General features: G+C 42.3%; 4 protein-coding genes across 6 annotated transcripts; 2 read left to right on the top strand and 2 right to left on the bottom strand.

Annotated features, from left to right (window-relative positions):
- The first annotated feature begins 247 nt into the window (after positions 1–247).
- orai2 (ORAI calcium release-activated calcium modulator 2) lies at positions 248–4,325 on the top strand. Its single transcript, XM_058086474.1, has 3 exons — positions 248–538; positions 1,735–1,970; positions 2,172–4,325. Exons 2-3 carry the CDS (start codon positions 1,740–1,742, stop codon positions 2,712–2,714), a joined length of 774 nt encoding a protein of 257 aa, XP_057942457.1. The 5' UTR covers positions 248–538; positions 1,735–1,739; the 3' UTR covers positions 2,715–4,325.
- Positions 4,326–5,368: 1,043 nt separating this feature from the next.
- bckdk (branched chain ketoacid dehydrogenase kinase) lies at positions 5,369–15,300 on the bottom strand. The gene is made up of 11 exons (XM_058086471.1): positions 14,860–15,300; positions 12,878–12,946; positions 12,693–12,803; positions 11,273–11,320; positions 9,268–9,387; positions 9,085–9,183; positions 8,120–8,193; positions 7,722–7,850; positions 7,518–7,607; positions 7,260–7,415; positions 5,369–5,656 (listed from the first exon to the last, which is right to left on the bottom strand). The coding sequence occupies exons 1-11, from the start codon at positions 15,127–15,129 to the stop codon at positions 5,512–5,514; spliced, it is 1,311 nt and encodes a 436-aa protein (XP_057942454.1). The 5' UTR covers positions 15,130–15,300; the 3' UTR covers positions 5,369–5,511.
- Positions 15,301–16,522: 1,222 nt separating this feature from the next.
- lrwd1 (leucine-rich repeats and WD repeat domain containing 1) lies at positions 16,523–23,600 on the bottom strand. 2 transcript variants are annotated; one of them, XM_058087236.1, is made up of 16 exons: positions 23,543–23,600; positions 22,864–22,950; positions 22,561–22,795; positions 22,284–22,403; positions 22,080–22,226; positions 21,053–21,124; positions 20,631–20,972; positions 19,533–19,647; positions 19,346–19,440; positions 18,825–19,035; positions 18,677–18,749; positions 18,363–18,506; positions 18,184–18,287; positions 17,956–18,114; positions 17,064–17,173; positions 16,523–16,985 (listed from the first exon to the last, which is right to left on the bottom strand). In XM_058087236.1, the coding sequence occupies exons 2-16, from the start codon at positions 22,941–22,943 to the stop codon at positions 16,833–16,835; spliced, it is 2,160 nt and encodes a 719-aa protein (XP_057943219.1). In that variant the 5' UTR covers positions 22,944–22,950; positions 23,543–23,600; the 3' UTR covers positions 16,523–16,832. The 2 variants fall into 2 exon arrangements, with proteins under 2 accessions (XP_057943219.1, XP_057943218.1); XM_058087235.1 differs by lacking the exon at positions 23,543–23,600 and adding an exon at positions 23,234–23,513.
- A 352-nt stretch (positions 23,601–23,952) lies between these two features.
- Positions 23,953–25,883, top strand: alkbh4 (alkB homolog 4, lysine demthylase). 2 transcript variants are annotated; one of them, XM_058087348.1, is made up of 3 exons: positions 23,953–24,119; positions 24,475–24,663; positions 24,745–25,882. In XM_058087348.1, exons 1-3 carry the CDS (start codon positions 24,021–24,023, stop codon positions 25,264–25,266), a joined length of 810 nt encoding a protein of 269 aa, XP_057943331.1. In that variant the 5' UTR covers positions 23,953–24,020; the 3' UTR covers positions 25,267–25,882. The 2 variants fall into 2 exon arrangements, with proteins under 2 accessions (XP_057943331.1, XP_057943332.1); XM_058087349.1 differs by having other exon boundaries at positions 23,962–24,060; positions 24,745–25,883.
- The last annotated feature ends 204 nt before the right edge of the window (positions 25,884–26,087 follow it).

Here is a 26,087-nt window from a genome sequence, read left to right as displayed (position 1 = left end):
CACAAAAGACGTGTTTTCAATCTAAAAGTCCCTGTAAGAAGTAGAGCTGTGCCAGTCATGAACGAGTTGTTCAAAACCAGCGAGCGGTGGGGAGTGCTTTTATGCACGTGGGCTAAATGACGAGTATCTCGGGTACCTGATTCAGTGAGTGGCTCATCCGAACACGAGGGAATCTACTTCCCAGCATTCCGTGCTTTTATTTTGAAGGCAACACGCCCAACCGGAAGTCTTCTTAAGGTAATTTCCGATTCAGCACAGTTAGATCCTGAAAGATGACTGTCGGTCTTGCAGTTTGACACTGTTCAACAATCAGAGATAAACTCGACCGTCATTTGAGTTTAACGCCGGTGTTGTGGAACTGAAAAGAACTCGTTAAAAGATGAACGTGACAACCGGAAGTGATTGAAAGACAACATTTGTAAACGGAAGACGTTCGTTGCTGGTCTAAGGTGTTGTGTACAGCGTGCCTTGCAAGTCTTGTTTTTTTTTTTTGGTGTGGTGTCACAAACTGTGGTGAAGCATCTTTAACCGGAAGCAGGTGAGTCTAATAAAGTACTTTACACTTCACGAGAATGCCTGATTGGTACCGCGATAGCAAGTTGGCTAGCAATGAAGTAGTTCTGTGAGATGTTCGCTTCCTAGCGAAGACTAAAAAGAAAATAAACATTTAAAGGTTGAAATGTTTTCGCTATTGAATGTGTCATTTTGTTGCAACTGTGCATGGCATCGTGGCAGAGTTGCCTGACGTTAGCTAAACTGTGTAAACCGATCCTATACTCAACTTAGCCGAGTTTTAAATATCTGCCTGCCGGCTGCAAAGCACATGGATGAGACGAACGTCTATTAAAACATTGATTCAAAGATGTTTTTTTTGCTCAATTTTAATAAAAAAAAGTACAATTCTCCTTTTAATACCACAATGCTAATACAAAGTACTTGGGTGGGACAGTCAAACGAACACGAATCGTTGTCTTTCCTGTTCCTTGGACTGTCAAACATGCAAACATTTAAATGTTTGCTTTGTGAGCACACATATTCACCATATTTGTCTTTTTGTTAAGGTTGAACATTCAGGTTAGTTATAATAATGACTTAAGCATACGTCGCAGGCCAGTAAAGGCGCTTTTTAATGTGTTGGTTATTGTGTTAGTGGGTTAGCTAGCCGTGTTGAGTGGAAAGCCGGACTTGAGTGTTCAGTGAAGCTCTCTTTTAAGCAGTTGTATCACCATGGTAACATAGGCGGAAGATCATAGTCTGGGCACCGACCAGCTTATGCAAGGAGCTAGGCGGTACTTTACCGAACTGGGAACAACAACTGCCCCGCCCACTGGGTCACGCCCCACCATTGGGTAAGGGCAGGAAGGACTGGGGTTGGGTTTAAAAGATATATATTCCGGGTTGTCTCTTGGGCACCCTCCTTCATTGGTGCCCACTGATTGGTCCACCTGGAGATCCTCCAGAGAGGTTAGCATTGGCTAGGTGTAGTGAATTTGTACTGTATATGCCATAAATCTATAATAAGTTATGTTGCTTATTTTTGTACAGAGATTTTCATTATCGTTTTCTGTATGCTTAATTTCCTGTTCTATGGTTGGCGTCATATTTTTTAATTTTTTACCATTATGAGCACCCTTTTGCTGAATACACTTGTCAAGTTAACCCTTGAGATGAGCTGATGTCAACTTTTAGTGTTTTTTTTTTTTTTTTTGCCCCACCCTCCCTCACCCCCTCCAGGAGCCATGAGCAGCGAGCTCAATGTGCCCATGGGCTCCCCGGCCCCGGGCGCCTCAGAGCGCGCCCAGGATGGCGGGGGCATGGACTACAGGGACTGGGTGCGGCGCAGCTACCTGGAGCTGGTGAGCTCCAACCACCACTCGGTGCAAGCGCTCTCCTGGAGGAAGCTGTACCTGAGCCGGGCCAAGCTCAAGGCCTCCAGCCGGACCTCGGCGCTCCTCTCAGGCTTCGCCATGGTCAGTCGTGTTCAGTTATGTTTTACTTTTATTTTATTAGAAGATCAATCTCAAGGCACTTTATCCCACACAAAGAAAGGTTAGAATGTAGTGTTTACATTCATTAACGCTCCATTTGTTAGAAATGGCCGTGAAAAGGTTGCCTGTGGCGCTAATGAAGGTCAAAGTGGAAAGTGCTGAACACCCCTTGCGTGTCCGCAGGTGGCCATGGTGGAGGTGCAGCTGGAGATGCAGTACAGTTACCCTCGCGTGCTTCTCATCGCCTTCAGCGTGTGCACCACGGTGCTGGTGGCGGTGCACCTGTTTGCGCTCCTCATCAGCACGTGCATCCTGCCCAACGTGGAGGCCGTCAGCAACATCCACAACCTCAACTCGGTGAGCGAGTCGCCCCACGAGCGCATGCACCATTACATCGAGCTGGCCTGGGGCTTCTCCACGGCACTGGGCATCCTCCTCTTCCTCGCCGAGGTGGTGCTCCTCTGCTGGATCAAGTTCCTGCCCGTGGACTCCGGCGGCGCCACGCCTCCCACGCCGTCGACACTGTCGACGGACAGCGGCTGGCAGGCGGCGCTGGCCTCCACCATCATCATGGTGCCCGTGGGGGTGATCTTTGTCGTGTTCACCATCCACTTCTACCGCTCGCTGGTGCGCCACAAGACGGAACGCCACCACCAGGAGATCGAGGAGCTGCACAAGATCAAAGTGCAGCTGGACGGCCAGGAGCGAGGGTTGCAGACTGTGTGAGGTCATGTGACTGGACTTGCCCTCCTTGCCCTTATTTGCATAGTTATAAACACGCCCCCCCTCCTACTACTGCTGCGTCAGCATGGCTGGCTGCTTCGTTCTTCTAGTCGTCCATTGCTGTGTCTCAATTCCTGCACTTCCACACTTGTTGGATTTTGGGGTGGCATTACACCGTCACTCACCAACTAACTACACGCTTCTCATCCTCGGTTGCACCGTAGAGGAAAAGGGAAGAGTGGTTGCAATTCAGTTACAAAGCACAGAAGAAGCAGCACAATTATTTCCAATGATAGAAGTGCGTAACAATGAATGAATTTGCGCCCTCAGGAACTAAATATGCAATGTACACAGTGTACTTCCTGAAGTGTACTGACAGAAGTACAGTAGATCCTCGCTTTTTGTTATGTTTCCGAGAACAGATGGAATCGCTAAAAGTTTGTCTTTTGCGTCTCACAGCATCTATAGGGCAAAATCTCAACGCTTACTTGTAAAAATAAGAGTTGGACATGTATCATCACATTTATTGCTATGTTTTCTGTGTAAACAAATGGCCTAAGTGGGGAAGAAAGTGCATTTTAAAGTGACAAAATCCGCAAATTTGCGGGCCATTAATGTTGACTTGTGATTTTGCATCTACTGTACACTTATTAACCAATGAGTTCACAATTTGGGACACAACTCATATAGATTTATATTATGAATAGGAAGGGCTATAGTATTGTTTGTTGTTGCCTCATCAGCCTGGCTTGTCTTTGCTTAATGGCGCCGCCCTGCTGGTAAGATCAGTTATTACATCCTGTCCATGCTATTCATGTCGCTTCTATTCATTTTGGTGCTTCTCCTCGCTAATGGATTCTTTTTACACCGCTTGTGTCTTTTAGCTGCACAAAAGTCTTAAAATCTTCGGAGCTGAGTCAGTTACACTGTTTATACTATTTGTTGGTGTATTGTGTGTGTAGCAGTTTTTGTCGATAAAAATGCCACAAAGCCTTCTCGTGCTGCTTTAAATGCTAATCTTTTATTTGCTTGTGCCAGAGCTCTGAAAAGGGCAACAACTGTATGTCTGTGACTCACTGTCGCCCCCATGAGGTGCGCAGTGGCATTACAAGGCAATGTTACAAAGTGCGCCTTTAAACTTTGAATGTTACTGTGCTAAACTAAAGTTCTCTCATGTTTACAGCTGCTGTTTCAATACATCATGTTTAAGAGTGACACAAAAAATCATGGATGTATGAAAAGATGCTTTGCAAAAAAAGGTCAATGTGATTATGAATGTATGTTTGGCTCTTAAGTTTACTCTTTAGGTTTACTGACTTCTTGTTCCAATATTACATTCCTAACATCCACTGTCCAAAAATGAGCTTGATGTATCCATTGTTTACCTGCTGGGTCGTGCTTTCAAAATAAAAGCTGTAATTTTGACTGTTTTGGGCTGCTTTAGTTCTGTTATTCTAAAAATGTGCTGATGTATTGGGATGTATTATTCTTTAAGGTGTGGCATATGCCAATGTTGACCGCAAATAGCGTCTGGCTTCCATCCAATACAACTTGCAACTATGCATTCTTTAACTCTACAACCTAAACATTTTGAAATGTAATTAATCCACGCTCTTGACTTTAAATAGCCTCAAAACAAAGTGAAAAGATTAAAAAAAAACTTACAACTTAATGTATTTTTGTGGTGCATTCTACATTCTATGTATCAAGCATCATCATGCAAAATGTACACTTTTTTGCAGTTTATAGTTTCCGTTGAGTTCATTTTATAATATACAGTTTAAAAGTTTAATTAATTGTGCCTAATCAATAGAATGTAACCTTTATATTGTATGCATGTTCCAATGTCGTCAGAAGTGTTTTAATGATAATCAACAGCCCCAAACAAGTCAACACAACAGAGGAAGTCAGTAAAAATAAAGTCTTCTTTTATGCTGGGAAATGGTTTATTTCTATACTCAAACCTAAGTGAAACATACCACACAAAATGGAAGAACTTCAGAAACTAAACAGATGCACTTTTTTTTCAGTCAGCTGGTGTTTATTTTGTGACCAGCAGAGGGCGCACTTGCTTTCTCCAACGGCAGTTTTGAGGTAATCGCTTTCCAGCTCGACATGCACCAGCTACATATTTACACACTGTGACCTGCCGTCACTTTAAAAAAAAGTGAGACACTTGATAATATGGCGTTTAAGCAGCGAATGTATGAAATATTAGGGTTTTTTAATAAAAACACAGGTTAAACTACCATAATATGTTCAGTTCTTTAAAATCCCACCTTGTACGCATCCATTGCTTTGCTACAAGTGGAGTCATTAACCAGCTAGCTTGTCGAAACTAGCCTGGCGGATGTGTGTTTTTTTGTACAAAAAAATAAAAAGTTCAAACTTAGCTTGAAAGACTAACAAAAAGAGAAGAATACTTCAGTGGTACGTTGTTAAAGTACACAGGCCCTAAGCCAAAAGTGACAGTAGAACTAAGGAGCGTACAGTTAAAAAGAAGGCAGTGAGAAGAATGTAAGGAGTCAATAAGGCTGAAAACATTAGTGAGCTTGTGGCGCTTTTTGGCAACTTATTTTCCATCCTTCAACTCTTGTTCTACTGCTGGAGTGCCTTCATGTCAAGTAACTTTTTTGACCTTTTTTTGTAACAAAACGTTCATACATGCCACAGGGGTACCCCCCCCCCCCAAAAAAAAAAAAAAAAATCAAGTCCTCAACGCGAGAGCTAACATAGCTTATAATCCATCTAAGGCAAAGAAAAGAGACAAGAATTGTGGAAATAAAAGAGGCGAGCAAAGTTACACTCGGAAGCTTTCACCTTTGCCGTCGATGTGGCGCAAACGTAGGTAGATGTCTGTGCCGATGCCCTGCATGGACTGAATGGACACAGAGCCGCCCAGATATTCTGCGTACGCACGTGACGTTGGCAGGCCGAAACCAAACCTGAAAATGGAGGAGGAGGAGATGAAGACTAAAAACAACTGCGAGAAAAACAGACAATTGATCCATCCATCCATCCCACAGGGCATAATGGAGGCAGGGCATTGTTACATCTTTGCTAACTGTACAAGCAACAAGTTTTCAGTCAATGGTTCAACTGGTTTGGCTGTGGGACCCACCATCAACCCTCAATGACGAGCAGCAACCTAAATTGCGGAAATTATTCAACTAAATCTTCTTAAATATCTCATATTTAAAGGAGAACTGCACTATTTGGAACAATCCATATGAGAGACATGAACATATGTCTCTCTTTTCTGCGTGTTCTAAAGATACCCAAACAGCTAAAAAGAAGAAGCAGCTATATAATGCAGGAAATGGGACACACCTATACTGCCTACAAAGACAATGTTTTATGATTCTATATACTATACATGCTGTAACTATGGAACAAATGTATGCATTCACGACAAAGCCGTATTTCGGAACGAACGCTACACCTCGCATTAACTCCAGTATGTAGCGTTAACCGTCTTTCGGTGACACGCTATGAGCCGGTGTGTGGTAAAGCTAGTCACTAACAGTCTAGTTCAGCGGAACAACATTAATAGCAATAATAATAACAACTCCATACAAAAGGCAGAAAATTAGTATATTAGCCCTTTAAGTAGCATGTAAAAAGCAACCTGTATAACCTGCATCCATTAAATTTAGATTAGATTATTTGTTCTTTTCCAATGTAAGCCACATCAGTGTAGAAGCAGCACATGTCCGTGTGATAAAATGGCATAATGTGGCGTTCACAGGTTCATGAGGTGAACTCTTTATTTGACAGAAGCCAATCAAGAGCTATGAATAAACTCACTGGAAATTGCAGGTCATTACTCAATATAACAGTCTATAACAGTTGTTTCATCTTAGAAACAATATTAAACTCATCACACAGAAACTAACACTCAAAAAGCAGCTAAGAAATGTAGAATACAAGTTTTATAAATATATGGGAAAAAACCCCATCCATTAATGTGTTCCCATAATTCTTTGCATTTAAGAAAACCATGTCATTGGAGGAGAGCATAGAAAATGGTGCTTCTGTCCACCGGAGGAAGTCAGAGCACTCAGAGGCAAAAAGAGGGAAGCTGACGTCATTGCAGTGCTCCAATGAATGCGTTGCCCAGATGCAATGCCTTGTGGGAAAATGTTTTACATTCACATTGGGACATGTTTGTATACACACCTTTGAATATTAAGTTGCTGTGTGATGAAAATAGTGCCAGTAGTAAAGTGTTCTTTGAAATATGACACTGAGTCAGACTGTTATGTTGTTCTACTGGTATATACGGTCCACTGACCTCCACTGACTTCCAGTGGGTTGACAAGCCTGTTTGTGAGCGCACTGCCACAGAAAGAGCTATTATTTCAAACAATTAGTGGTAGTTCTGAAGTAAATGAGGTTACAATTTAGTCATGAATAATAATAAACCAGAACTTAATACACTGGAATTTACGGTACACTCTGCATGACTTGCATTTATAGCATGTGTGGTTGTAGTAAACGCATCCACTTTTATAAGCATGGCTAGTCTACTAGACATGGAAGACGTACCCGTGCATGGGTCCAGACTGGTTGCCGCTGTTGGTGATGTTGTTGAAGAGGTTGTTCATGCGGGGGTCCTGCGCGCTTTCCTCAGCCGTGCTGAAGTGGTAGTCCATCACCTTGTCGATTATCCTATGAGGGATGCCGCCACCACGGTCCGAAATCCTACACAGGAAGGAAAAAAAAACAAAAAAAGAATGTGGTCAGCCATGGTGTTGGGGAGGTGACTTATTTTCATTTCCTTTAGTTTTAGGAGGCAAACGTCACCTGATGACGAAATCAATATCGTTGTTGGCGATGGTGACGACCACGTCGGGCACGTTGTAGGGCGTGTCCAGATGGCTCTCCATTGTGGCCCTGCATCCACACACACAGCTCTTATTTTGAAAGTCAAGTGTAAGGAGACGGATTTCTGTCATAACTTGATAGCGAGTTATTGATGGACGTGTGTGTGTGTGTGTGTGTGTGCACCTCATAGCGTTCTTGAGCAGCTCAGGCAGGATGTAGTCGAGCGGCAGCGGGATGAAGGGGAAGCGTGCCGCCACATGGCCATTGATGCGAACTCGGGGTGAGTTGCCGTATTGGTGCTCACAAAGACGCCTGGATAAAAATATAAAATGACAAAACGTTGAGCATTTATGTAACGGTGAAAAAAACATTCAAGCCCCTTTACAATGTCCGCCCATGTTCATTCTTGTGTGTGATTAGTTACACACACGCACACACACACTTCAGAAGTGTGGGGTCAAAGCCATAAGTTGACTGCGAGTCAACACGAGCGATAACCACTGACAGTTTATCTTTTTAGTGTGTGTGCTGATCAGCGAGAGGTGAGTAAAACAAACGACCAATCACACGGTATCTCTTACCTGGCAAAGTCCACCCACTTCTCAATGATCTTTTTGGGCGACAGGCGTCTGCATATAATGCCCACAAAGTCTGCCTGCAGTGACATCAACAACATGAACATCATTATCAAAAATCAATATCATCAACTGAAACGCTTCGAAAAGGCACAAAAAAAATCGAAATTTAAGAATGAAACACAGGAGCCGTTTGGAAGCTGAAGCTGGACTGAAATGCTGTGGAAATATGCTAAAACATAGAATGAAAGTAAGAGTAAATTGGTAGTTTGAGCTCAAATAAATCGGGGATTGAACCAACCTCTCTGGGTGTGGATCCAAGCACTATTCTAGCTGCGTTATGCAACTTTTACTACTCTGGCGCAATTGGGGAAGCAGTAGGGGATGCAAAATAAGTCGAGTGGGATTTCCCATCATGCTTTAGTTTTTTGTCATTCTATGTACATAAGTAAACACTGTGTTTTTAAATGCAAGTGTGTTTTATCTGAAACGCCTTCACACAATGTCAGATGAATAGAATATTAATATTAACATGAGCATTAGGAAGTCCTTATTTTTGGACGCTGGAGGACGACAACTGATCATTGGCCAATTGGCTCATATTGATTAGGTCCGCCGAGGGCCAAACAACAAGCTTCTGATGAATCGACTAAGAAATTAATCACGAGTTGTAGCCCGAGTATCATGGAGATAAATAATGGAATTAATCATTTGTGTTAATTAATCTGAAGATGTACTGTATGCCATTATGTCATCATATAATTTCCCAGAGATTACAGATACAGAAGGTAAGGTAGCTTATATAAAGTGTTGGAGGAGAATAAGAGCAGAAGCCCAAATGTTTTCTGGGATGCGTCACTGTCACATCTCCAAAGTTTCAATGTCAATGTAAGGTCAAACTATTGTCAGACCACATGCCATGTAGAATAAGGAGACGAATAAGACATTGGAGACAGATCATGTGGATTTACGTTGTCTTCGTGCAGGGCGAGGTGATGCGTGGCCAACATTCGTATTCCCAGGCGAGAGCACAGCGTGGTGTCCAGGAAGTTTCGGATGATGGTCTCATCCTGGTAGAACAGGGTCAGAAAGTAAGACTCAAAGATTCACTGATTGAAAAGTAAATAAATATGGACGCCGCATGCGGTCCCTACTTGGATGTGTCTGCGACACTCCCTGAAGCCCTGCGCCAGCATGGTGACCACGTCCTTGTGGTCGTCCAGGAGCTGTTGCACCAGTTTGCAGAAACGAGATTCCACATCCTGATCCTGGATCTGTGACGGTAAAGGGGCGGAGTCAATAAGTCTCCTCTTTCATGTTCAACACTTTCCATTTAAAAGTGGCCTTTTAACATGCAGGTAATACAGTATATATGTATATATGATCAGTAAGCTCAGAAAGATCTATCATCTTGCTCACTTCTTTGCTCCACTTTCAGAGCAGAGGCACTAAAAAACGTTTGCTTTTGAAACCTTTCATGACGTCACAAGGGAAAAACCTAATTCCTCATGGACATGATAGCTCATCTGATTTGCCGCTAGCGAGATGAGCCCTCCCCTGGTATACACCCACCACCATGGAATCACTTAAAGACTTGGAATGCTAATGGTTTCATTTTTTTTAGAACATGTGTCAGTCAGAGTTATGTACTGCACATGCTTACAAATGACAATGGAATACATCACATAGTACAATTTGCAGTTTATCCAAAAGGAGTAGGAAGAAGCAAATCTTATTTAATCCTACGCCTTGTGCTTTTCCCACTTTTCTGTAGTTAATGTAGTATTCTCGTGTTAAACCATGCCATGGTTTCAAATAATGACGTTTGCGCATTTGAGAGTGATTCCTGAAAGACGTTAGGAATGGCTCTGAGTGTTTCTCTAACACCACATCTTTGTGACGTCACAGTGTGTCGACAATGAGCACAAGCTATACGCCCCGCCCCCAACCGAAACACCCACCACCCCTAGCCCAGTCTCCTGCTACACAGCCTTGCCAGATTTCACGGTGTTAGCAAGGAGCATTGGCTTTTTCCAGGACATGTTTGTTCAGGTTTGAGGGACAGCTAAAGTCAAATGGCTTTCCATCGTTACTTGGTCGTGTTGAAGAGTCAGAAGTGCAATCTGTAAGTAACATTTTACTGTCCTAAACACGGATAGTCCTGCAAAAGACTACCAGTAGCTCCTAACCACTTTTCAAGTAGCTCTCAAAAGGGTTATTCATCATCAACTCCTATACCGACACATTTAGGAAGTGGGGTTCAGCAGTATTTCGGAGGTCTTCGGGAATGACTGGGAGTGAGACCAATCACAGTGGAGTGTGCGTGGGCGGAAACAGTTAAAACAGAGCATTTTGGAAATCCAAGGAAATGTAGCCGAATAGGTGCAGATTCTGGAAGATCTAGAAAGCTTTCTGTGCGTGTTATTTTGTGTAGCTGCTCTACAGGAGTCCACAGCACAATACAAAAGGGATGAAAAATTAGCATAATAGGTAGCCCTTACCAATCTGGCTGTCATTATAATATTGATGGCTTGTCTTCAAAACTCTACATGTTTTGTAAGTTGTTCAACAAACACGCAGAAAAAACTCCAAAAGGTAATTTCAACAGAATTCCCAAATTGTACGACCTCTGCAGTACACACTTCAATTTCCAAATGTGTTTATTTACACGCTAGCAAATTTATTTTTCTGAAAACTTGCGAATATATCCAGGTTTCAACTGACATCTTTGAGGATGGTGGTTGCAGTCCCAATGGTTTGTGCGACTTTATGTACTATGTAATGACATAAAGCATATTAAAAACAAAGCTCTGCCAAGTATCCACCAGTCTGCTACAGATGTGGAAGCTGTAAGCGCGTTATTTATCTTCAGCCAATAGGCTAACCTATCATGTCGCTGTTAAAATATGACTGTAATGTTGGCACTGCAGCTCATGTAGTAGCTATGCCACAATCTCCAGTGCTTGTGTTGCTCCTGTCCCACTCCTCCATGGTATATTATTGTATGTGACCTGAGGCTTAACCTTGAGGAAGTCTTTCTAAGAGTAAACACGTGATGTTCCTGGTATGAGGAACTTGAACTTGGCATGACCTCCTCTGCATGCATGCATATAGTGTGTGTGTGTGTGTGTGTGTGTGTGCGTGCGTGGGTGGACTCACGGGAGGAAAGTCGCTGAGCATATGGTAGGCTCTGATGTATAGTTCATGCTAGAAGAAGAAGGAGAAAAGCATATTGTCACAAAGGCTGCAGAGAACCCCTCAGTGGGCCTCATTGGACTCGTTCAGCACATTTGCCACTCATGTGTTACAAAACATCCAGCAAGTTCCACCCGTTCTCTTCTACTCCTTTCACTTTTGAAATGAAATCATATTACCCTTTGTGGCATTTTATGCATTTTTACTGAATACAAGCCACACAGTTTTAGAACGGCCGGCTGACTGCTGAGTGCTTTGTACTGTGAGGGAATAAGGAATCTGGGGCAAAGTTCAACTAAAAAAAAGGAAAAGAAACAGCCGCACGTTGCCTGTGAAGGCAGCAAAACAGTTTGTTCCCCATGAAAATCATAATAAAAAGCAGAGCAACACACATACACACAAGTGTGTTCATGTTTCAACTTCAGGGTGCATTCAAAAACACAGATAAACTGTTGGAAAGCACGGACAAGACTAAACAAGCACACCAAAAGGCCAAACTGTTTACATAAGTAATTGAGAATTCTGTTAATTTTAATTTTTAAGTTTAATTTTTTTGGACTTATTTGATTTCCTTTACCATCAAAACAGTATAAATAGAATTTTAAACAACTTTTTTTACTTTTTTTTACTGTACTGTATTTTTTTATTATTGTATGGTTGTATTAAATCAATAAAAAATATTTATATTATTTATATCGCTGTAGATTTTTTTATGCATATTTTTCTACCCTGTATGATAAATTATGATTTTTTAAATTAATGCAGTATTGTATGAATGTGAGTGTATATGGTTGTTTGTCTATATGTGCCCTGTGATTGGCTGGCGACCAGTCCAGGGTGTACCCCGCCTCTCGCCCAAAGACACCTGGGATAGGCTCCAGCACCCCCGCGACCCTTGTGAGGAAAAAGCGGTAGAAAATGAATGAATGTATGGTTGTATTAAATCAATAAAAAATATTTATATTATTTATATCTCTCTAGATTTTTTATGCATATTTTTCTACCCTGTAAGATAAATTATGATTTTTTTAATTAATGCATTATTGTATGAATGTGAGTGTGAATGGTTGTTTGTCTATATGTGCCCTGTGATAGGCTGGCGACCAGTCCAGGGTGTACCCCGCCTCTCGCCCGAAGACAGCTGGGATGTATAGCCAAGGAGGGTTGCCTAGCAACCTGAGACCACAAAGTTGATTTATCATCACTGTGCTAAAAAGTGATCCCAAGTTCAACTACGTATGACTTGGTCACACCGTGGCCTATTTCTGAATATAGTATCAACACCCCGCCCTTATCAAGAACAAAATATGAGGTACCCCTACAAAGACATTTAATACAAGCCTGCCTTTTGGTGTATCTATTGTTGTGTGCGTTCTCTTCTTACCACTTGCAGGATGGTGGGGTTGCAGCCGATGATGAAGGGCAGGCTGCGGAAGCCTTTGATACGATGGGCGATGCGCACGGGCAGCTCCTTATGAAGGTACTTGGCACTGCTCTGGGATCAGACACATGTTAAGAGCCTATTCGTATACGCACACATTAAAGGGAATTGTCATTGGGAATACTTACCAGGATGTGATGTCCATCCGGAGACTTGCCAGAATACAGGAGCGTGGCCAGGGTGAGTCGCACTGAGGCCTGGAGGACACATTGACGCAGTGAACAGAATGAGCTAATTTACGAATGGGGGAGTGAACCCTCTTCTCAGACATTTAGCCTCTTTTGTCTCTGTACATGGCAGCAGGGCGACTACTGAGTGGATGCACAGAGTGCTAGCAGCAAGTTAGACTCGTGAGCTAGCATATGCTAACATGAAATAGGTGAAAAAGCGATGATTTCTAAAGTGAATACCACAACCCCAGTGTGGGAATGTTTCCGTTTTTAAACAGAATGACCAAGGTGAGCGCATGAACACCCATTTGTCGCATTTGTGACGATGGTGCGAGCTCACAGACTGTGTCGCTTACTAAATTGCAAAAGAAATGGAACCTTTCAATATGGTTGAAAAAAACAACATTTCAGGAAATGTTAAAAATGATTGACAGACGTAGGAATTGCCTGGGAGGTCTGTGGTCTGTGATGTGATCAATTATCGACAATGATTTGTTATTGTGACAAGCCTAAACATAGTTAAAATGGTTTGTATCGTCTTAGATTCGCCACGATTCCTATGGCGCTTTTGTATTGTCTTATATGCATCAGAAGCAGAGACATATTGTCTGAAGCATGGCGTGGTAAACCTACAGTACTTGGGTTAAACAGGACCCCAGGAAGCATTTAATGCTAAATACATTTTTATTGTCTTAAACTTGACAGGCTTCCTATGGAGCGTTTAGCTTTGTACTGTCTTAAATTCGGCAAGATTCCTATGGAGATTTTGTACTGTTAAATTCAGCAAGATTGGAACCTACAGCGCAGCGGCCAAACAGGGCCCCTTGAGATCCTTTCAACGAAAGCTTCAGTTTTCATGACATGTACGTCTTATATACATCATTTAGTTGAATTAGGTATATCATTTTTGTATTTCATTCTCATTTTATTGTTAAAGATTAATTTGTTTCTCTTAAATTAAAGCTGACTTTAATGATATATTGATGATATTCATTCATAAATCTATTGTGATGGTTTATAAAAGCTAAATAATAGAAACTATGACTACTTCTATACCTGTATGATGATATCCGGATTCAATTGCATGGATCAATTAGCACTAAATCACATTGACACACTTTTGTTATCTGTACAGAAACGAGGGAAGAGAAGGGGAAAAAACAAATTCCAAACAGAAGAAGTCTGTCGTTGATTTATGCACATCTGGAGGTTTTGGCAAGAGTGCAACAAATAAAACTTGTTTTGCACATCTCAAATGACACACATGCTCTCTCGCTGTTTTGACACATAGTAGAACTGAACATATCAACTTAAAAGGTGTACACAAAGTCTGCGGGCAGTTTGGTCACATGACTTAATTAATTATTAAGTTAATAAACCCCTTGGGAGGTTTTTGTTTTTATGCATGGATAAAAGCAGATTTGGTGTGACTACAATCCTATCCTTCTTTTCTTTATTTGGGGATGGTGGGGGTGGGGAAAACCGTTAACCAGCTGAAGAGTATTATTCATGGAAATGGAGGGGTCAACACATCATGCTGGGTTGTTAATAAATACAAATCGGCCAGGTTAAATCTCTCAGGTGATTTTTTTTAAAGTAAAAATTAATCTAAAATACTTCTTAGGGGGGATGGGGGATTAAGGAATAGGTCTTCCTTGACAAATGTGCTGAAAGGTTACATTGATTTTCACCGTTTAACGTATTTATAAAAAAAAAAGACGCCATTGAGGGTCAATATTACATTGTTAAGCCATGACATACCATTTATACGGACATTTTCAATAATCATTATTACTTTCTCAATTTTTGCTGCGGTGGAGATGCGAAAATTGCTCAAAAAAGTCGACGCTGAAGTCAGTGAACGCAGCTCAGTGGCTCGCTAGCCGTTAGCGTGGCTGTCATTGCTAACAAGCTAGCTAGTCAGCAAACATCCTCCTCACCTTCTCCGCTGAGGCGTCAATGGCTGACTGGTTGTAAAACGATGTCACAGTTTTGGACCGCTCTCGGGCCAGCTCGGAGAAGCCCTGCAGGGACGACGTGGACCTCAGTCGGCGTCCGCTCATGTTTGACATCGCTGGTAGAGGTGATGGTGCCATTGTGGTGGTGGCGGTGGTAACGGGCGCGAGCAAGAGGCTGCCCAGCTTCGGCCTGGCTCGGCAGACGGCACCGCTCAGCATCTCCGCGGCTACTCCGGCGAGTCCCGGGCGCATGAGGACGGCGAGATGAGCGGCGGAATACGCCAGTAGGGTGGGTGAGTTGGCCGGCTGCTATGAGGCCATCAGGGTCGGCACAAAGGCACGGCCACCACGGTTATAATACGGAGGGTATAACGCTACGCATTGACCAAGACTAGAGAGGAGGGGGGACAGCAGCTACCCACAAAAGACCCAACACAGTCAGCGGACCAATCAGGACGCTTAGGGGCGGAGTTATTTTCCATTGCACTGCGCATACTCTTAAGGATAAACTGTAAACAGTTCTCAGTATTTCGAAAGAAGATTCTTGACTCCCCTGCGATTGGCTGGCGACCAGTCCAGGGCGTACCTCTCGCCAAACTCAGTTGGGATAGGCTCCAGCATAGTGAGGACATAGTGAGGACCTAGTGAGGACAAGCGGCATAGAAAATGGGTGGAAGATTCTTGAATCCCTAAAAGTAAAAGTAGCAATAACACTTTTCACGAGTTGCATATTTTAAGTCCTGCAGCGTTCCCTTCACCACTGATCTTATTTTATTTTTTTGTGTATTATGTTTTATTATATTTTCATAATTGAATCTTTTTGATGCAAGATTCTGGAATACTTTTTACCCCACCAAATAGATAATGAATATAGTCCGAAATAAAAATTACTATTAATATGGAAGTGCCAGGGGTGTCCAAAGTTTAAGAAAAAAAATATTAATGTACATTTCACAAGTAAAATGGGAACATTTAACAAAAAGGCAAAATGTAAAGAGAAATGACTGATGTTGGTAATAAAAAAATTAAATAAAAATTAAAAACACATAAATAGGACACAAAAATGAGTACTGGAAAAAAAACATCACATTGGGCCTGCCAGGGCTGAGGTTGTTGCCACATATCTATTTTTGGCACAAAATTGGAACCTTGACTATCTTGACAGCTTCCAGTGTTGTCCACTTGTATGGCACCTAAGAGGAGGTCACAGTGGAGAAGGCACCATCATGCTCTGGGGTGCTTTTGCCTTCATTGGAACAATGGTACTTCACATTGTGCTGGGGCATCAAATGGCAGCTGGCTATGCAGATATGTTGTTGGGGGCATCCCTCCAAATGAGAACATTTGGGGATGGATGGCAAGTGAAGTTGACAAAAATCAGTTTCAAAGAGTGGATGCCCTCCGTGAAGCCATCTTCACCACCGGAAACATTCTCACTAGCCTCCTGGAAACACTGGCATCAAACATGCCTAAAAACTATTTTTCAGGTGCTTAACAAGAATGGCGTAGCTATTCATTACTGAGTTCTTTTTGGAATATTTCTTGGAATATTTCTCTCTATGACAGAAACACATCAGTGCTTTTGAGGACGCTCGTCAAAGATACTCAGGGTAATGAGGAAAAAGCAGTTGTTTTCACTGTACAATATTGTTTTTATTGCTTGGCAGCCGTATTTCTAATATTTTTGGCAAAAAGGTTGTGTCACATAGTGACAATTCCTTGGTACAATTTGCATAATTCATGTCTAAATTATGACATTTTTACATCAGTATATCTTGTACTAAAAAGAATGTGTGTAAAAAAACAGAATAAAAGGGTGTTTTTACAGTAGTATGCATGTTTACATAGCACAGAATAGGGTGTAACATTTCACTGAATTTTTACATACCAACATTTGGTACTCTAACAAAAAACAACATAGCCTCTAAATGAAAAGCTCTTCAAGTATTCAATCTTCACAATGACTCTCCTCTCTTCCACACCATCACCATGTTCTTGTCACTGAGGGCCACCAGGTACTGGAGTTCGGAGTCCATGGCCACGCTGTTGATGGACGGGCCCTCCATCTGGCCAAGACCCTTGCGGACGGGGGTGGGCCACTGGAGCACCTGGCCAGAAGAAAATCTCGTCTTAACTGATCATGGGGATGTGCGAGGGAGGACGACTCCTGTGTGACTAAATGTTACCTCGGTGGGTTCAATGGGTGTTCCTTCCTGGAAGCCATGCTTCTGGACATCAGTGACGTGGTACGTCCACAGCCTACCCTCGTTGTCTCCGCACACGATGTAAGCTCGACCTTACGACAAAATGAAAATTAACTCAAATAATTATTTTTTTTTTTTACTAAAAAGTGGGACTAAGTGGGAAGGCAGTAGTGTCCATACATACAAACGTTTGACACGCTAACCATCGGCATACAGTGATGACACAACAGATTCTTATACAATTTGATAGACACGTCTTTTCAAATGCTGATATATCATACAATACATAAATAAATTGATACATTATATATATACAACTTAAAAAATACAATAGAGCTGTCAAATGACTAATTAATGAATCATGATTAATCCCCGTTTTCAACAGTGTGAAATGTGCCAAATAGTCTTGACAGCCTAACCACCGTTTGTACATTAATGCTCAGTTTGGACACTTTTGGAATAACAATCAGACTGTGCTTCCGGAATAACAAACAAAAAACAGACTGTGTATATATATTTATACTGTATATTTTGTATTTTCATTTTTAATAGATGTGTCTGCACCTACTTCACCAAGACAAATTCCTAGTATGTGTTTGATCATACCTGGCAATAAACAATATCTGATTCTGAACGTCCTAAAAAGGTGGATATGTCAGAAAACATGTGTCACAGTTTGGTTGAAAAACACTGCAGTGAAATAGCTTCACAGTAGAAGCAATAGATTGCTCAAAGCAGGAACTTTGTCATCACTATCAGAATGAATAAAACACAACTGTGCCAGTTGACAGCACCCACATCCTCAGGCTTGAGAGTCGAAAGGACAAATGAGGACAGGAAGTAGACAGGAGGGGAGTGGCGGAGCGGAGCTTACCGGGACAGGTGTTGAGAGCCAGGTAAGGAATCTCAGTGTTGGCCCAGCGCAGCTCGGCAAGGATGGCGGCTCTCATGCATCCGCTCTTGTTGGGCCGCTGAGACCGCGTCCTGCTCCAGCTCCACAGGTAGATACAGCTGTGCGTGAAGTTCTTGGAGGCTGAAAACCACAAACAATTAGACAAGGGTACAGAATATTATGACTCGGGAATACACTGACACTACTGACCCACAATGTCGTCCGTGAGAAAGCTGAGGCCGTCCACAGTGTGGTAGTCATGGTCTTTGTCTTCCTTCTCGTACACGGGGAAGGTGATCTCCACTTCTTTGGACCTTCACGAGCGCAGAAGACTTTGGTATGACAAATCTCAACAGTTCTGTGGGAGTCGAACTTGAAGTCTAACTGACCTCTTGGTGGCGTTGCTGGGTGCTAGTCGTGTGTTGTAACAGTGCAGGCCATCCTCGCACGCCACCAACAGGTGGGCGTCGGGCTGACCCGGGGGCATGCAGATGTGCAGCGGGGGGGCGCTGCTCTCCAACGCCAGCAGCTGCCTGGAAACACAGCAGAGAGCCTCTCAATACAGCACCTCATAGCACAAAGTCATCTTTCCCTCCAGTATTATGTCACATATATTCATTTCATTCATTGTGGCGGTCACAAACAACGGCCCGAGAATAACGGAGGATTAATATAGTTTTTAAAACAAAGTTGAAACACTCACACAACTTTAAAGTTGTAGCTGCTATCCACACCTCCGATGTCCCACAGGACTATCCTGTTGTCGTACGAGCCCGCTAGAAAACAAGAAGGCCTTTAGTCTCTTGTGAAACAGTTGTCATTTTAATATGTGAGATGAGGAGGCCGCTCACTAAAGAGGAAGTTGCCCCGGCGGTGGTTGAAGCGAAGCACCGACAGCGCTTTGCGGCTGGCGCGGAACTCCCCGTAGGCTACGTTGTATTTGGGGTGAATCAGCTTGACCAGGCCTCGCTTTCCGCCCGCCGCCAGGATGCTGCAGGGCTGCGCAGAGGCCCCACCCCCTCTGGACATCAGCACCGTGGACCAGCCCAACGTAAAGAACTCCTGTGGGTGAGGAGCAAAGGTCTGGTTAACAGATTGAGCTCCTCTGAGATTGAAACTATCACCTACAAAAACCTTAACAAAATCTGATAAAAATGTGTCTTTTTAAATGCTCATATTCCAATATATATATAAATAAATACAAAAAGTATCTATAAAAAATTATCTGTGGGCTGCTTTTTGGACAAATGCTTTTAAATGGTTGGTGCATGAAATGAATTTAAGGGGATATCCTACCAATGGAAAAAAAATCTATGCAGACTGGAGTTAATATAAAAATACAACCACTGGCACAAGCTTCCACTCCACCAACCTCTCCAGGGATTTTATACTTCTTCATGACCATGCCTGTCTCGCAGTCTATCACACACAGAGAGTCTCCACCGCAAGTTGCGACCAAGCGGCTTCCTGTTAGAAAAAACAAAAAGACCCTGTTCTTGAAGCCGACACGTGATGATAAGTATAAGTGAAGACACAACAGTGTGAGAGTCAACAAGTACCAGAAGAGTCAGGCTGAGGCTGGAAGGCGCAGGCCCACAGCTGAGTGGAGAAGTCCTCTGAGCTGTCCTGCTTGCTGTGGCACTGCAGCACGTGGAGAGGCTGCAGACGCACCGGCTGCAAAGAAGAGGGACGACACATGGTTCTTAAGTATAGTGCATCACCATCCATGCATATTGACTTTACAATGCAAATACTTGCTTTTTTACGTTAACTTTAATAGAAAGTGGTTTGGTGGCGCCATTACAAGCATCGATTCACTAACTATTTTCGAGCAGGATGCTTTGACACGATGTGATGTGTAACTGCATGTTTTGTACGTACAATACTGTATATTGTATGCCTCTACTTGGTTATGAATGTGTACATCTGTATCTGTGAAAGGTATATTATACATTTCTAAGCATTAAAATCATTTTTAGGGCTAATGTGTGTTACACTTGTGGTACTGTTGCTTACAGTGAACTCATCCGTGCTATTAATGCTGACTGAGCAGTTTGGTCCTGATCACAATTACAACATTGGTTCTGATGATGCTTTGTTGTGATACATATTTGTTACATTTCTCACTTTGATAACTTTTGGAATAAACTACTGCCATCTCACACGTTGCCATGCATTACCTGATTTTGTTGTTCTGAAACATAAACATTTTATGATCTAAGCGTTTCATTTGACAGTTTCTGCTGTATTTCCAAACGTGACATTTTTCATTGTGTGGTCAGAATCCAGCAGCTCTATCTACCTCTGCGTGCACTTTAAAATGTTGGTTGTACTATTCAACTATTGGCGCTATTAATGCTGAATGACCAGTTTGCGCCTTATCGTTACCAGCTACCAGCTCAGATGATCCCCTTTTTGCACATTGATCCCTCTGGGAACCAGTATGGTTCTGGTGTTTTTTATGCTGTTTCTTTTATGCTTGTTGTATATGATTTTACTATGTCTGCACTACAAATGCACTACAAATCATTATTAAAAAGGTAAACAAGCAACTTGTTATACATAAAGATTTTTAGTAATAATAATAATAATATGAGCATTTATGTTCAATCTGTTCTAAAATGTGCCAAAACAATTGTGTTCTAATAAGTATTTACCCTTGTCTTGCTGCTGCTCTTCATCACATCATCACTCGTGTCCTTGCGTTCATCTTGAGCTCCATTGGCTGCCGTTATCTGCACAGTCCGCACATTTGAACGCCTGCTTGCCACCTCTTTCTTCGGCGACGTTGGCGTAGGCGTGGAGGAACACTGCGCCCTCCTATGGGGGCGTAAGGGAATGCTGGCAGTAATAGTTTTAAGGCGAAGGCTGGACTTGCGAGGGCTGTCATCAACAGAGGATGCCAATGGATCGGACCGCAGCTTTTTGGGTCTCAGATGCATTTCGGAGTCTGTCGCCAAGGGAGTTTGTTGCTTCCTTTTGACAGGGGTTGAGACTTCCTGGATGACAACATGAGCACACTGCATTAAGTATCAACTATTTGTTAAGAAATAAGCTGTCACAGGGTCTTGTGTCATACATCAGTCTTGTTGGACGTTTCTTCCTTTGCTTCCATCAGACAGCGAATATACTCTGTGGCCATGATCGCAACCTATCAGAAAAAAACAACACGTGCATGCTATGTATGACTCTCTTTAATTTGGACAAAGTAGAAGCAATGGCAATGTTTTGATGGCACTGGAAGCTGGTTGATGCATGCAGCTTCAATTAAAGTCAATGAGAATAGGCTTTTTTCGCCCTCTGGTGGTCGTCTTCAGTATAGCAGATAATTTAAATAGTGAATAAAAAATTAATTTAGCATAATTTTTCAGTTAGTTGCCAGAACTGGGCCTGGGCCTAGGCCAATAATCAATTAAATGCACAATAAATGAAAACAAACTCTGTAATTTTGCCAGTCTTGATATATTGACATGTGTATGCGTGTTTGGGACTTCACTTCACTTCACTGTGCATCTGTCTCAACTCATGGGTGCTTTGGTTCTATAACAGATTGAAGAGGGTGAGTGAACACTCCTGTCAGTCACAGTCTCTTTATCCCAGTAGGGAGAGGCGGGGCGCTAGCGAGTGTGCACTCGCTGGCTTTGTGTTTGTGTGTTGTGCTACACGATCAAATACTTGTCTTGGTGCCTGTTGTGTATAAAACACAATCTGATGTTGATTTCAGCCCATTTGAGCATCGTCATTTTGATAAATGAGTTTGTGATATTACTATAAAATAAATAATACAAAACGGTGGAAATTACAGTACGTTTCATCTGCTGTGAAGTGCCCAAAGTGCACCACTGTGAACCAAACCAAAAAGTGTACAGTGCCGCATATGTCTGGAAAGTCCGGGAAAAAATGTTGACAATAATATTGTTTATCTGCAATACTTTGTTGGACAATTATTGTCCAGCAAAATTTGTTATACTGACAGTCCTGGTCAGAAAGTTTCTTTACTCCACTACAGAGAGTGAAATATGTTTATATTGTAGATTATGTATCTCAACAATAATCATTTCTAAATTGAATAATAGTGTATAAAAAATACATATAAATAAGATTACCTTCCACTTTGTGAAGTTGCTGACCGAACTGGGTCCGTATTTCACCTGCTGGCGTGCGGTGTTAACAAAGTCTTCCTCCAGGGCGGACAGTTTCTCCTCTGTCAAAGGATCAGGGAGACCAAAGCTCTTCTCCCAAACTGCAACAATCTATGAGACACAGTGTAAGACAACATCGTGGCTAACATTGCAAGCAAAGTTTCATACCCTGGTCCTCAGGTTCTCAGTGAACACAAAGCGAACATGGTTGGCGGTGGTGGTAATGTCTTTGCCGTTGTAGCTCCTCAAATTGGGCAGGAGTGACATGAGCTTGTAATTGTCACTCACCTGTGGAGAGGAGGAGCAATATTAGCCAAAGTAGAGTAGGTTAATCTTTGATTGAAAGGACATTTTTGTAGGGCCACAACTGTACAATATAAAAAGTAGATACAATACTGAAACTAAAAATACATATTTGTAGTCTAAACATGTATTTTCCCCTTACAGTAATATAAAGGTTGTCCTCCATCTTGAGCTCCTCCAGGTTGCACAAGGACTCCAGAGAGGTGACGTCCTCCATCTGGTTGTCGCTCAGGTCCAGGCATCGCAATTCGGGCAGGACTAGGTCTTTAGGTAGCTCTTGCAGTCTGTTTCCAGACAGATCCCAGTGCTCCAGGGACTGAAGACGGGACAACAGCTTGACCGGTAAGTCTGCACATTTCAGCCCAAGCTTGGAAAGACTGTAAAGAAATGCATTGTGAGTGAGTTTTTTCCATCATCTGCACGTGCTTCACCACAGTGTGCTTACTTTAATGTCTTGATGTCTTCAAGTTTCTTGCTTTTTGGAGAGCCTTTCTCCAGTATAAGTTTCTCTGTAATCTTCGCCATTGTTTCTCTGGAAGAAAAGTCAGTGTAAGTACAGTTTTAAGATGAAGTCAAGTCTAACAAAGAAGATGAAGACCGACCACACCCTCAGACTACATTTACATGAACACAGCGTCAATACACATTCACTTTATCACATAGTAAACGTGATCAATAGATTTCTATCATATTTAACCAACGCTTCTATGTAATTGTTTTGTTCTGAGTCTTAAACTTTATAAAAACAAACATGCCTACCGTTGAATTAAATGGAATGGGCCTTTACCTTCACCTTTAAATGTGATCGCCTTTACCTTTTGTTCGCTTCTGGTTTCCTTCCTTGTAAAAACGCCCACGTGTGAATACTGCAATACTGTTCATTCGACGATACGACGAACATAAAGCTACTAAAGTAAAAGTTAGACTATATAGAACAGAACAGCTTTACAGTGAATATTTGTGACTAAAGACTAGCTAAGCTACTAAAACAAGGGTGGGCATGTAAACTGGCCACCATACAAGCGTAAGCTATGTGTACAGTTACAATGTCCTTAATAACATTCAAGACAACGAAAGCAAAATTATTTAAGTTAAATGTACTTCGAGAGACGTCGGCAACTTACCAACACAACATAAACTTTCCCGGGGAATGAACGTATTTCCGGTGGGTGTGGTTTAAGAGGGAGGGTTTTTTTTCTCTGTAAAAGCTTTATTGAACGCAGAGCGCGGCCAACAAAACAAGTTAGCATCTTGGTATACATTCGAGATTAACAGTTATTTAAATATCGTAGAACTGTTCTTCTTCGTTCAGGCTCAATTTCTCTAAGGCTAGCTTGGCTTGCTAGCTTTTTCCTTAACGTTATTAACACTCAAAGTGGAATTACAGTACAGTGCAATCACGTATGAAACATATTAGTATAGGAGCAGAAATCTTACAAATACAACGAAACAAAATAGCAGACGTTTTGGGTGAGAGAATTAAACGCGGATTATCGCAGGACTGGCACCTTAAATTAGTTCGCTACCCACCATGTCCATAAGGTGGCGATAGCAATCTAACAGCTTCGCTACCCGTTGCGTATTCTAGAAGAAGAGGCTGGCATGATGGTTCCGGATGTTGTTGCTTCTTGTGCTTGCAAAGGTATTCGGCACTGTCTTCTGTGTGAGGAATTGAAAGAAAGTCGCTTACAGGAAGAGAAGGTAAATCAGTGTTGTAGTGACATCTACTTTATGGACTTATATGTTGTTGTGTACAAACAATTTAGTCTTAAATGGCAAGCGACCGACGCCGTCAGGGAACAATCCCGTGTTAATGGGGTAGGCGATGTTGTACATTCATCGCAAAAAAACAAAGATTTGTGTTAAAATAAACATAGAACAAAACTGAAATGGCCTTGACATTTAGATGGATCCACACACAAGTACTTAATCATACCACCACGGCTTGTTATTGATTGGTTTACTGAATGACAACATGCCAGTTTGCTAATAGAGAGAGTGCATACCGATGATTATAAGTCACTGCCAACATAATGAAGTGTCTTTGTTCATTTAGGTTGTGCATCTTTTCTTCTATGACCCCGAGAGAAAGCTAGCCGTTCGCAAAGATGCAGAGCCTCCGTCTTTTCCCTTTCCTGGGGTGTTCCTGTGGGAGAACTTCCTATCCGAGGAGGAGGAGACAGAGTTGATAAGCAGCATGGATCAGGATGTCTGGAATCCGTCCCAGTCTGGTCGGAAGAAGCAGGTACAAGATGGTAGTTTCATAGTAGATCATGTATCCACATAGTTTGCACTGATGATACAATTTATAACATTGGTGTTGCAGGACTTTGGCCCAAAAGTGAACTTCAAAAAGAAGAAGGTACGCCTCGGCAGCTTCAGTGGACTTCCCAGTCTGAGCCATCAACTAGTCCTCCGTATGCAGCAAGAGGCAAATCTGGCAGACTTCAAACCTGTGGAGCAGTGCAATCTGGACTACCATCCTCAGCGAGGCTCCGCCATTGACCCCCACCTGGACGACTCCTGGCTGTGGGGAGAGCGCCTGGTCACCGTCAACATGCTGTCCGACACCACTCTAACCATGTCACTGGAGCAGGGTCTCCCTCTGTTGGGACTGGCTGAGGAGGTGAACGTTGCCGTGCTGCTCCCACGCAGATCTTTGGTGGCGTTGTACGGAGAGGCGCGCCATCGCTGGAAGCATGGCATTCTCCGAAAGGACGTCCAGCAGCGCAGAGTTTGCAGCACCTACAGAGAGCTGTCTGCAGAGTTCCTCCCCGGGGGACAGCAGGCTGAGCAGGGGGCTCGGCTACTTGATGTTGCTTTAAGCTTCAAGGGCGCTCCAGTTTAGATGCTGCAGATACGTAAGTAAGAGAGTTAACTATTGGGCAGCATGAATCAGGTGGTAGAGTGGTTGTCTCCATGATCATGTGGAAGTATCCTTGGGCAAGATGCTGGACCCCCAGTTGGTCCTGATGCTGCGTCATCTTGGAGGTAGGAAAGCACTATACAAGTGAAAGACCGTTTACCATTACCATTTAACTGATACACATTTGAATGAGCCCTCCAGGCACCATGGGTGTGTTTGATGTAACACATTTGAATTTGCACTATTTACATAATTTACATATTTAGTTCAAGGAACAGGTATGTTTGGTTTTCATAAATGAGAAACTATGTTTTTTATGATTAATCCAGTCCAGGTTTGGGGATGTCCAGTGGTTTTTAAACTGCACAATAGGTTTAATATGGGATAGAGGATGAAAACAGAGAGAAATGTACCTTAATGCATTTTCACAAACAGAATAAAGGTGTCACATACAATGTTTTTATCAACATTCATGATCTGTAGATTAATCCAGTCCGCATTTGAGCGCTTGAGCCAGCGTTTTTCAAGGTCTGACATGCACTGGATGTTGGGAAAAAAACTTACCAATGTGCCTTTATTGCATTTCCACAAATAGAATAAAGGTTTCACAAATCAAAAACTGTGTTTTTATTAACAGTAGATTAACTGTAGATTGTGTATGTATGTATGTGTATATAAATATATATATATATATTGAATGTAGTTATTAGGTAAATTTTGTTTTTGCATCATTTTCTGAATGGTTATTATCCATAAAAGGTGCTTTGTGTTAAAATGTTTGATTGAATTGTATTCTCATTATT

Source organism: Doryrhamphus excisus, chromosome 11 (assembly GCF_030265055.1).
Source record: "Doryrhamphus excisus isolate RoL2022-K1 chromosome 11, RoL_Dexc_1.0, whole genome shotgun sequence".
In the NCBI taxonomy this organism is placed as follows: Eukaryota; Metazoa; Chordata; class Actinopteri; order Syngnathiformes; family Syngnathidae; genus Doryrhamphus; species Doryrhamphus excisus.
The sequence above is the reverse complement of the archived record's forward strand: the minus strand, read 5'-3'. Positions and strand labels throughout refer to the sequence as shown.